This window comes from Branchiostoma floridae, chromosome 12 (genome assembly GCF_000003815.2).
Source record: "Branchiostoma floridae strain S238N-H82 chromosome 12, Bfl_VNyyK, whole genome shotgun sequence".
NCBI classification, from domain to species: Eukaryota; Metazoa; Chordata; class Leptocardii; order Amphioxiformes; family Branchiostomatidae; genus Branchiostoma; species Branchiostoma floridae.
In genome coordinates, this window is record NC_049990.1 from 16,719,076 (window position 1) to 16,730,317 (window position 11,242).

General features: G+C 39.3%; 1 protein-coding gene across 1 annotated transcript; it reads left to right on the plus strand.

Annotated features, from left to right (window-relative positions):
* The first annotated feature begins 314 nt into the window (after window positions 1–314).
* LOC118428250 lies at window positions 315–9,616 on the plus strand. Its single transcript, XM_035838256.1, has 6 exons — window positions 315–394; window positions 2,195–2,286; window positions 3,290–3,375; window positions 6,622–6,711; window positions 7,043–7,138; window positions 9,026–9,616. The coding sequence occupies exons 2-6, from the start codon at window positions 2,208–2,210 to the stop codon at window positions 9,080–9,082; spliced, it is 408 nt and encodes a 135-aa protein (XP_035694149.1). The 5' UTR covers window positions 315–394; window positions 2,195–2,207; the 3' UTR covers window positions 9,083–9,616.
* Window positions 9,617–11,242: the final 1,626 nt, after the last annotated feature.

Below are 11,242 nucleotides of genomic sequence, written 5' to 3' on the forward strand. Positions count from 1 at the left end.
AATTTATCGAGCTGTCATTAACAACTAACCACTTGCCAAAATATCCAAACAATCCGCAGAGGCATTGTGTTATATGTTAACAGCCACCAAATTTACGCACCAAACCAGGCAAAAACATTTCATATACCTTCATATTACATATGCCTTCTGTAAATTAATGGAGCGGAATCACCTCTTCTTTGAGTGCAGAGATAAGAGAACGCGTGAGAAATTCGGTGGCACTTCTGAAATCACACATGCGGCACATTCTTCCATATTTGGTTAGATGTATATTGTTTGTCTTCTTTGTCGGTTGCAATCCGTATCGCGCCATGCTTGTTGTTTTAAAAATCTAACGGGCACGTCACACTCATCCCAGCATCGGTAGAGACCGAACGGTTCATCGAATCGAATCGTAAGTTCCTTTTAATTAGTTTTAGTATTTCTCAAAGAAATCGTAGATGAAAATTTAAATGCAAGTCAAGGATACCGGGAAGGGGGCGTTGTTGGACGCACTGTTGGAGATGGGGGGAGGGAGGGCACACAAGATGCAAACACCAGTAATTTTATGGGAAAGTGGAGGGGGAAATTACCCCAAGAATTGAAACCATAAAAATTGGACCCTCAAATGTTAACTCGTTCTGTCAACTGGCATCAAACGCTGCTTAAAAACTCTACACGGCTAGTTTGCAACAACCCCGCACACCCCCACTACACCAGAGCCCCTTGGTAGGTCCTGTAGGCTTCAAACAACCACCATGGTGGAAACGCCCATGATGGACATTGTTTATTTTTTAAAAACCGATTCAACAAGTATACAGTATATCCTATCTATTAGTAACCAACCCCTAAAAATTCCAAGAAAGGGATTTTAATGGTCTTTCACTGTGGGAAATCGCGCACAGTGTGCTATCTCTACCACCCCCCCCCATGCCCTTCCCATCTACGGAGGAACAATGCTTTGTTCTTGGTATATTTGAGTGGAGGGAGGGTTGTTCTGATCATTGACCTTTATATTTCAATCCCTCTTGACATCGGGCTCAGAGCCATTGAAACAAACAAGCAACCATAGTGGTCTGGTGTATGTGTTGTTCATTAATGATTCTATGTCCGGAAAGGGATGGACCAAATTCTGTCGTCTTTTCTATGTGTTGCGATCAAGTAAGATTCATTCTTCAAAAAGATGGACTGATTATCATCCGGGTATGTGAAATAAGCTTGTAAAATTCACACGAGGTCAAGGGTCAGTCCATATTTGAGGTTGCAGAACCTAAAGCGCGACCCCGCCTCCAATAGTAGTTCGGGTATAAAGTAGCGCGTTACAGTAGTTGAAATGGCCGTAGCTATTATTCTGTGCATAACAGCGAAGTGGAAACTGTGGTGAATGGTATGTCAGCAGTTTTAAGTTGTTTTAGTTGTATAATTTAGACAACGATGTTTGTTCGTTCGGCAGAACTTGGCGCCTTGATACTACCGGGTACTGCCTGTGCGTTGGCTGCAGTTTCCTTTACCCCCGTTGGGGTTCAAGTAAAAGTGTGTTTTGATAAGAACGTGCTGGCAAAATTAAGCTCATTTTGAGATAGTTCTTAAATTCTGTATATGTATCTATATAGCCGGTATAACCGCCGTTCGGCGTAACACACCAGCTTCGCAGGCACGCGGCGCGGCAGCAGCTGGTTATATTACACCGAACGACCCGTCACACCTAACTTTTGCACATCTATCGTGTTTGTACGAAATACTTCAACATACTGTATACTTGCTGATCGCTGGTGCCCAGCTGTACATTTTTTGGGGCTTCGAACCTCCTCCCTTTGCGGTCCTTGATTATGTAAATCCCATTGATGATATACTTTGTTTTTGCTACCCTGAGCGCTGTATAAACTCCTTCGAACGCAGCGCAGTCGCAGTGAACTAGTGGCAAGGACGCAAACATAACAAAATGGGGGTGTAAGAATCTGCCATTTTAATCAATAAACGTTATAATATGGAAAACTAGGAGCTTCTCAAATCTCAACTTAATGGAGTAAGGTTGGATGCAGGTCCTACACAACCACTATATTTGAAAAAAAGTGTGTAATCTTTGACTTTGATCAACCTCTAGTAGTTTTAGGAGAATACCTAATAATATGTATCGCATTATGTGTTCATATTGTTTTTATTAAATGGGTATGTCAATACGAAAATAGATCAATTTTCATCCTACAATCCACAGGAGTGCAAACAAGATGGAGCGGTTTGTTGGTAAATGGTGTCTATCTGATGTGGACTTCGACAAACTGAAGATGCTGTACGTTTCCAAAATGGGTATGTATCTTTGTACAATTTTCTTGTTTGTTTTTCTTAGCAAACCGAATGTAGATACGTCATTTTCATAGTGATAGTGGGAAAATGTCCTACAGTGGTGATATACACCTTTCTCACGCGGCGGTCATGATAGATTTGAAATAAGTTCAATGAGGCAAACAAAAGACTGTCCATCATAATTAGCAGTTAACGTTCAACCAAAGATAGCTTGAAAAATAGAAAATCGACCATGAAGAGAACGGCTGCATGTCCGTCCACTATTTGCTTTATTTTGTTTCTATTTTGCATCTCTTAAGGGACTATGGATCCGTCTATGCTACTCTAAATTACTGTATATCCGTCGGCACATAACTCTAGTTATGTTTGTTTGTTTGTACTGATATGTTTGTTTGTTTGTTATGATATTGATCATTTGATTTTATATTGTAAAAAATTGTGTTGTCTGGGGAAAATTAAATGTGAGCTGATTTTAGAAAGAAGCGTTTACCTCATTGACCTCGTCTTTGATCTATCAGGGCCGCCGAGTGAGAAAGGTTCGCTAATTAGATCCGTGTACAAAAAACCTAGCCCAGCCCCTTTACTCCCCCACCGCTGAAGTCCCATGGCCCCTCAAAAGGAAGACAACAGCTCTCCGACCGCCCCCCCCCCCCCCGGGCCCACACACACACATTTCTCACGACAACTACCAGTAAGAAATTATCCTTTTCGCATGGGAATACAACACTAGTTCAAGCGCGGGGTAGCCTATATCCGTTGTTTTCAAAACAAGGAAATAAGGCATATCAAGTCTACTGACAGTGATTTCAAATTGCAACATTTTAAAAATAATGCAGTTTGAAACCACTTGAATCCTGCAAATCTCGTTTTCAAGAAACGGAAATAGGTTACCCCGTGGATAAAGGTGAACTAGCATCATGTGTGCTATCTGTGTATTATTACTTATCCTGTATTTGGGGTTCTGAAAGTTGATCTTGATTGAGGAATTGACGTTTTACTTCGGAAGGTACACCTGAAGCTGTACTAGACGATCACAAAGAACAGTGGATGAAAACCTACATGGACGTCACGGAGAACGGAACTCATTGGACGGTGCGCGTTAATACTCTATGTAAAATATTCAACATTTCAGTAACTTAGAATTTGTTAAATCGATGACTTAATGATATAAAGTATTGCAATGCAATCATAATGATTCTGCACTTATCATAATAGTAAAGATTTGATGAGAATTATCAACGACTAGAAAGGCCGACATTTGCTTCAGAGCAAATACAGCATATTTCAGCCATACCCGTTCCCATTCAAAATTGAACTGTTCCAAATCACCCCTGTGCGGAAATCGAACATTCTAACAGTAACTTCTCGAAATGAACGACAAGAATGAATCTTACAAAATTCCCCCGTTCAAGAATGGACTCCAGTGCACCCTATGTGAATTTTCACAATAGACCAGTCCAGAAATACTCCCACTGAAACCTTGGCCTTTCGAATAAGAAACCAAATCCAAAATTGAATTTAGCAAAAAAGGTCCCAGTGCATGAAAAGGTATAATAGACCAGTCTAAAAACACTTCCACTAAAAATTGAATTTTGAATCATCACCCATTCAAAACTGAATTTGAAAAAATCCCCCTTCCGTGTGCAAAAAATGGACTCTTACATGTAAAGTAGAGCAGTCCAAAAATAAATCCGCTAAAATAGGACTTTGACATAATCACTGAAGTCCAAAAAAATGGATTTTTAAAAAAGCCCCCCTCAATGCAAGAATGGACTCTTCCAGCACACACATGTAAAATTGCAAATTAGACCAGTCCAAAAATAACCCTACTGAAAGACTTTGACAAACTAGAAGTCACCAAAGTCCAAAATATGAATTTCAAAAAAATCCCCCTCCGTGTGAGAATAGACTCTTCCAGCACACTTTCTGTAAAATTGCGAAATAGACCTGTCCAATAATACACCCACTGAAAGACTTCACCAGTCCAATGATGAATTTAAAAAAAATGAACCCCTCCGTGTAAGAATGGACTCTTCCAGATGACACCTGGCTCGCTGATTGGCTGCCACCTCCCCCTTTTTAGGATATAGATTCAGGCTAAGTGATTGGTTACCTATCTAATTAGATTAAATAGACATAGATGCCAGTAGGTGCAATCTGCAGCTGGGGGTCAACGACCTTAAGGTCATTGACCCCTCTGGCTATTGGAAAATGACCCAAAAAATCACCAAATATATCATTTTGAAGTAGTTTATGACAAAAATTGTACATGTGTCATTTGAATAAATATCTACTGCACCCTTTTACCAAAACTTAGGTCATTTGGTTTTAAAACCAGAGCACCAGAGCCAAAAGTGTACGTTTTTGGTCATAAAATGGCCAAATAATCGCAAAATTAAGCATTTTGTTGTACAGTCTGCCTCAAGTGTTATTGAATCCATGTGCGCATATGTCTAGGGCACTCCTATACTAAATTTCAGGTCATCCGGTTCTAAAACCAAGGTACAGGAGCCAAAAGTGTCCTTTTTTGGTAAAAAAATGACCAAAAAATCGCAAAAATAAGCATTTCCTTATACTGTACACCAAAACTGATATTGAATCTATATGGGGGACTTATCAATGCCTATCTACACCAAATTTCAGCTCATTCGGTTATAATACCAGGGTACAGGGGGCCCAAATATACAGTTTTGGTCTTAAGATGACCAAAAAACCTTAATAAAATCATTTAAGAGACAGATATGGAAAAAATGAAAAAAACGCCCGAGGGTATTAGCCTACTCTACCCTTGTGCCAAATTTCAAGTCATTCGGTTGAGGAACAACGGAGGTACCGTGTTCTGAAGATTTGACAGGAGAAAGAAAGAAAGAAACATTACGAATACTAGAAAGGCCGACATTTGCTTAGGAGCAAATACAGTATATTGCAATCCATCTTCATCCTGGAAAAAATCCCCAAATTCAACAATTTGAAGTAATGTCTGCTCAAAGGGAAAATGAAGTACTGTGGGCACTTGTCCTAGACACCTTCATGCAGAATTTTAGGTCATTTGGTTTCAATACAAGGGCATAGAAGTAAAAAATATACATTTTTAGACAAAAATGACGGAAAACCCCAAAATAACTAATTTTTGAAGTGATCTATGAAGAAAGTTTCAATGGCGTCCTGTGAGCATATGCACCTCTGCACCTCTGCACCAAATTTTAGGTCATTTGGTTTCTATACAAGGGCATAGGAGCAAAAAATATACATTTTTAGTCAAAAATGAACGAAAAACCCAAAATAACTCATTTTTTAAGTGATCTATGAAGAAAGTGTTAATGAGACCCTGTGCTCATATGTCCAATGCACCTATGTACCAAATTGCAGGTCATTAGGCTTTCATAGAAGGGTATAGGAGCCAAAAATATACATTTTTTGTCAAAAATGGCCGAAAAACCCAAAATAACTCATTTTTGAAGTGATCTATGAAGAAAGTGTTGATGAAGCCCTGTGCTCATATATCCAATACACCTATTTATCAAATTTCAGGTCACTTAGCCTTCATACAAGGGCACAGGAGCCAAAAATAGACATTTTTAGTCAAAAATGGCCAAAACCCCCGAAATAAAGAATTTTTGAAGTGGCCTATGAAGAAAGTGTTGATGGGTTCCTGTGCTGATATGTCCAATGCACCTCTGTACCAAATTTCAGGTCATTAGGGTTTAATACCAGGGCACAGTGACCCAATATATATATATTTTGTCTAAAAATGACCAAAAACCCTAAATATCATAATTTTCAAGGCCTCTATCAAAAAAGTGACAAAAACGTCTAGGGGTATTTGCTATCCCTACCTTCATGCCAAATTTCAGCTCATTTGGCCCAAAAATGAAAAAGTAGAATCCATTTGAAGATTTGACAGGAGAAGGAGAAGAGACCAACAAAAAACAATATATTGCAATCCCATACTATGTATGGATTGCAATATAACAATATATTTCACCATACCTATGGTATGGCTGAAATATAAATATCAGGTTAAAACAGTTGCGACCAATGGTTTTATATAATCATATGAAGTAAAGCACTGTAATCATAATGGTTCTGCTCTATCATAGTGGTAGATTATAAGAATTATCAACAGATATCAGGTTAAAACAGTTGTGACCAATTATTTCATGCGCTTAATTAAGTGTGCAGATTTAGTATTGATTAAATGACAAGAATGCATCATTTTTAGCTTTATAGGCAGAGGAACCGAGCAACGTAGAAGATAGCTTGTAGCATCCTCCGTCTTGGTCCGGAAAGATTTAAGTGGCCTCTTATTCATTGATTCATTTCTGTGTTTTTTTCCAGTATGGCAATGTACCAGGGGGAGATACAACCATGATGTTTGACAAGGCAGACCAAACGTGCAAACTCATCAGCAACAGAGGTGCCCAGGAGGTAAAAAAAGAAATTCCTATGATAGAAGAGTTACGCTGGTTGATGTCTATACATGTATAGTGACAAAGCTTAAAGACCGTGTGAAACCAAAGTACTGTACAAAATTATATATTTGAAAACAATGATGGTATCATTCATGTAATACAAACATTCAACATTTGCATCTTGAAAATATACGACATTTTCTTGTTATTGAACCTTGTCTATGTGTCATAACCAACATGGAATGGGGCCTCCTGATTGGTCCACGACGCTTGGCGAATATGATAATATTCTTTAAAATACTATGCAACATTTTGATTGTTTGTTGTTGCTGTTGTTGTTGTTTTAGAGCACCTTTGAGATGAAGGGTGACGCAGAAATCTTCATACTGAACCCTCAAGGTCTCAAGATAACCATCAAGGTGACCGGACAAGAGATGAAAGTCGTAAGTAATATATATAGAATGCAACAAGGTGTATTCCGTATCTCCCGAGGTCTGAACCCGACCACGGGAAGGATCGCCCGACGGCCTAAGGCCGGAGGGTGATCCGACCCGCGGGAGGGCTGGGACCGAAAGTGTTGCAACAAAAAGTGTTGCAACAGTAATGTTCCAACGTCCGAATCAGGTATTCGAACTTTCGATGTCGCCGCACTCGGTCCGCTCGAAACAGTTCGATTTATTCGAATGGAGCCCGTGTGATACGCCTTTCGAACTGTGCGATACGGAAGTTATGCCCGGTCCGGAACACCCGTATCGAACGTTTTCGCGTCACAGGTATGACATAATGCCCTATATCCCCCTCCTTATTATCATTATCTATTGTTGTTAACGACTTTTTTCTTCGAATGTATATTTTATGTAGTTGACTTACACAGTAGAATGACTAGTTTTCCCGTTTGTTAATTGCAACATCTTCTAATATTCTACCTAAAAGGATGTCAGCCCGATATTTCAATGACTTCCATGTTTTTGTCGATTTTGATGACCCTGTATGTAGTAAAGCCGTTTTACCACGGAAACCGATGCAAAGTACCAATTGAGGATATATAAACACTGACGCTGACAGTTCTGTCACCTGTCAGGCACTGTAAAAAAACAATATAAAGCGTTAAGGTCACACGTGCGTATACACTAAAATCCGTTTGAGGTACGTATGAAGCTTTTAGTCTTTACCAGGCTCCACAGGTCGCGGGAAAAATAGTACAAATTGGACAAATATAGATACATAACATGCCAGATGAGTTAGCTGTCCGAGAAGTATGGTTAGCGACCCAGCTAACTCGTCTGACATGTTACCTGTTTATGTTTGTCCAATTTCTATTATTTTTCCAACGACCTGTGGGGCCTGGTGGAGGTAAATACTCCCATGCGCGCCTCATACGGACTTAAATATGTACGCAGGTGTGACCCCACCTTAAATTGCAGATTGTACTGGAATATACTCGTATCAACTTAGAGGGGTGAAAGTTACCACTACAGATGGCCTACCTATACTGCATACAAAACAGGCTTATAAGTAGACACAGTCTATACCATTTCACACTATTTGTTTGTGCCCTTTCATGTTACATTTTACCTACAATTAGCCCGCGAGCAAGAATTTGCAATTAGGAGCACCAAATGGTCACACCCCGATGACCCCAGAAATTCAAAATGGCTATCAGAATTGGCAAGAGGATTATCAACAGCTGTTTCCCAAACAATACCGTAGGCCTGTACCATTGTATCAACAAACATTGGGCACTGTATTTAGGCCACAGCAAGTAAATTTTATGGATGACACCCTCTGCAGACTGCAAAAATAGTGCGATAGGGCGAAAAAAAACAAGATGGGTAAAAAAAAAACAAGATGGCTACATTTCCAAAAATAGGCACCATAAAGTTGTGATGACTGTTGTAAAAAGAATTAGAGGGACAAAACATCAGTACCAACAAGGCATTCATTCCTGTATCTATGACATGTTCTGGTGTGGTAAAAGTGACACTTGTGTGGTAGACTGGCATCACCAACAAAGTTGGTAACCACACTCATAGCTTCCATATTGGTGTCACTTTTACAACTATCCAATAAGTTTCATTTCTACAACTACAGTCCTTGATACCTTACAAGTGTCCTTTCTACAAGTACAAGTACAATTATTAGGCTACAACACACCATATTTGCTTATTTTGGTATCGTAATGTTGACCATCCCTGCAGAAGAAAAAAAATTCTTGTTTTTTTTCTGAAATCAGGCGAAAATTAATGCGCGCGATGATGTCATCCATAAAATTTACTTGCTGTGGCCTTATCTGATCGACTGACCACCACTATGCCATGCTATGTCAACAGACCCAAGCCCTCGATGACGTCAGCGTGGACACTGTGTACACAAAGTCTTCGGAGTGAGAAACCACCGGCATCCGGTCGACCATCAACAGGGGACCAGAATACAGGTAGCGCTACTTCGCCTTTATCTGCAGGGTAACCTATATCCGTTGTTTTCTTAAGAACGGGATATTTTGGGATATCAAGTCAAAGGGCAGTGGTTGCAAATCGCAATACGTAATGTGTATTTTCAAAACATGCAATCTTGAACAACTAACGTCGACGTCGATTGATGATATCCCTAAATATCCTGTTTATAAACAGTGGATATAGGTGACCCCATGGATAAAGGTGAACTAGTGTTACAGTGGGTTCTCTTCGCCACACATTCACCTTTGCTATCAATGGATAAAGCTAACGTAATTTTGCAGTATAGTGTTGAATGTGCTATTACGGAAGGTAGCCGGCTTTTGCGATTGCCATTTTAGCCATTGCACCTGCTGTAAAGCAGTTTAAGATTAGTTTTTTTAGAGCAAATAGAGAGATAAGCTATTACGATAGTGTCACTTTGTGGTGCATACCTAAACTCATATTCATATTCAGGTCCGGAGTCAGGTCCAGCAGTTCAGGTGTCCGGACCAGAACCCATCATTGCATATTATGTGCACTAGAAATTTTTCTTTTTTAAGGGGGAGGGGGGGGGGGTGGTGCATATAAAATTGCATGTTAGCATGAATTGAAATACAATGTGAAAAATACATGCAAATTATATACATGTACAGCCAGTGTAAACATGAAATGTTTTTTTGTTGTTGTTTTTTTCAGTGCAAATTTCACTGTCTATGGAAGGTTTTAGATGGTTCAGAACAAAAACATAAATGACAGATAGCTTTTTGCAAGTCCGGCCTTGGCTCCTGACATTACGTTTTTTTTTGGGCTTGGACCTAAACATTTTTATGTCCAATTCCAAGTCCGGGCTTTAGGTACGCACCGCTAGTGTCACTACATTCAGTTACGTTTTACGCACATCAGTTACTCTTCGTGAGAAAACTAAGCAGTTGCGAACTAAAGAATGTTTACTCAACGGAATTTTGACCGAATCTGTCCGTATTTTTCAGCTACCTGACCCAAGTGTCGTAGACACGTGACTTTAGATGATCTGATACTAAGAAAGCATTGCAGATAATATCTGGTTGATTACCACAATGTAACTGACCATATTGTCTGTCACCATTAAAGTGTACAAATCGAGACTGTCATGATCCCTTTATTAAATAACATGAAACCTTGTCTGTATTTGGTGGTATTTGAAGACGTATTGTTCGACAGTATCCACTATCATATTGTTCATGTATTTCTTAGTCTCTACAACAACAAGATTGCAGTTTTGTTTAGATGGATGACATCCTATGAAGACCTCTAAAGTCTCTTTCACCAAAGTAGCGACCATTTCTGTCTCAAAACAAAAAGTTGCAGGACGGTATTAACATCCTTTTCGTCCATTATAAGCCCTGATAAAGCCATATATAACTCTGGAAAGGGGAGGGGGGTCTTTTTGTCGGGTGAAAAGTCAGCGGATTGATGATGAATAAGGCCAAAACTCTACACCTTCGTACATTCTATCACAATTCGTCCCGAGGTTCTAAAGTTATGCTGACCACAAACATACTGAAACATAAACACACACACAGGTTGTTGGCATCCATCTATCTCGGAAGGCAAGAAGATCGTCGACGTGGCAGGGTTGGAACTTTCTTTCTTTCTTTCTTTATTCGCACATAATAGCATGGCTTAAAAACAAATGTGTATACCGAGATGAAGAACATGCGGGGGGTGGGCAGAAGCCTATGTGGCTTTTCTTTGGCCTCCCCCAGAAATAAGTTGCAGAAATAATAATTATACATAATTAAAGTGAACGAAAAATGCACATAACATAAGTTGAAATCATCATGTGAAATACACTAATGGAATAGAAGTTGTATTACAAATGATCAAATGAAATAATAAATACAAAACAAAATAGACAAAACATATACAAGTAACTTGGGATTTGAGAAAAAAGGTAGGATCTCTAAGATTTAAGAATCATTAGCTATCAACTACCAAAATCAACCAAAAACTTATATGAAGAAACAGGAAACAAGGAAATAAAACAAATCAGGTAAAAGTTATGCTTGCAATCAATCTTAAACAGCTTTTTGAACCCTGGGTATGATAAGCAGCATTTGTGGACTTGACTTA

Excerpts from the sequence above, each read along its gene's own strand:
- LOC118428250 (XM_035838256.1), top strand. The coding sequence starts at position 2,208 with ATGGAGCGGTTTGTTGGTAAATGGTGTCTATCTGATGTGGACTTCGAC. Across the intron at positions 2,287-3,289 it reads GCTGTACGTTTCCAAAATGG|GTACACCTGAAGCTGTACTA; the intron begins GTATGTATCTTT and ends TTACTTCGGAAG. Across the intron at positions 7,139-9,025 it reads CCGGACAAGAGATGAAAGTC|ACCCAAGCCCTCGATGACGT; the intron begins GTAAGTAATATA and ends CTATGTCAACAG.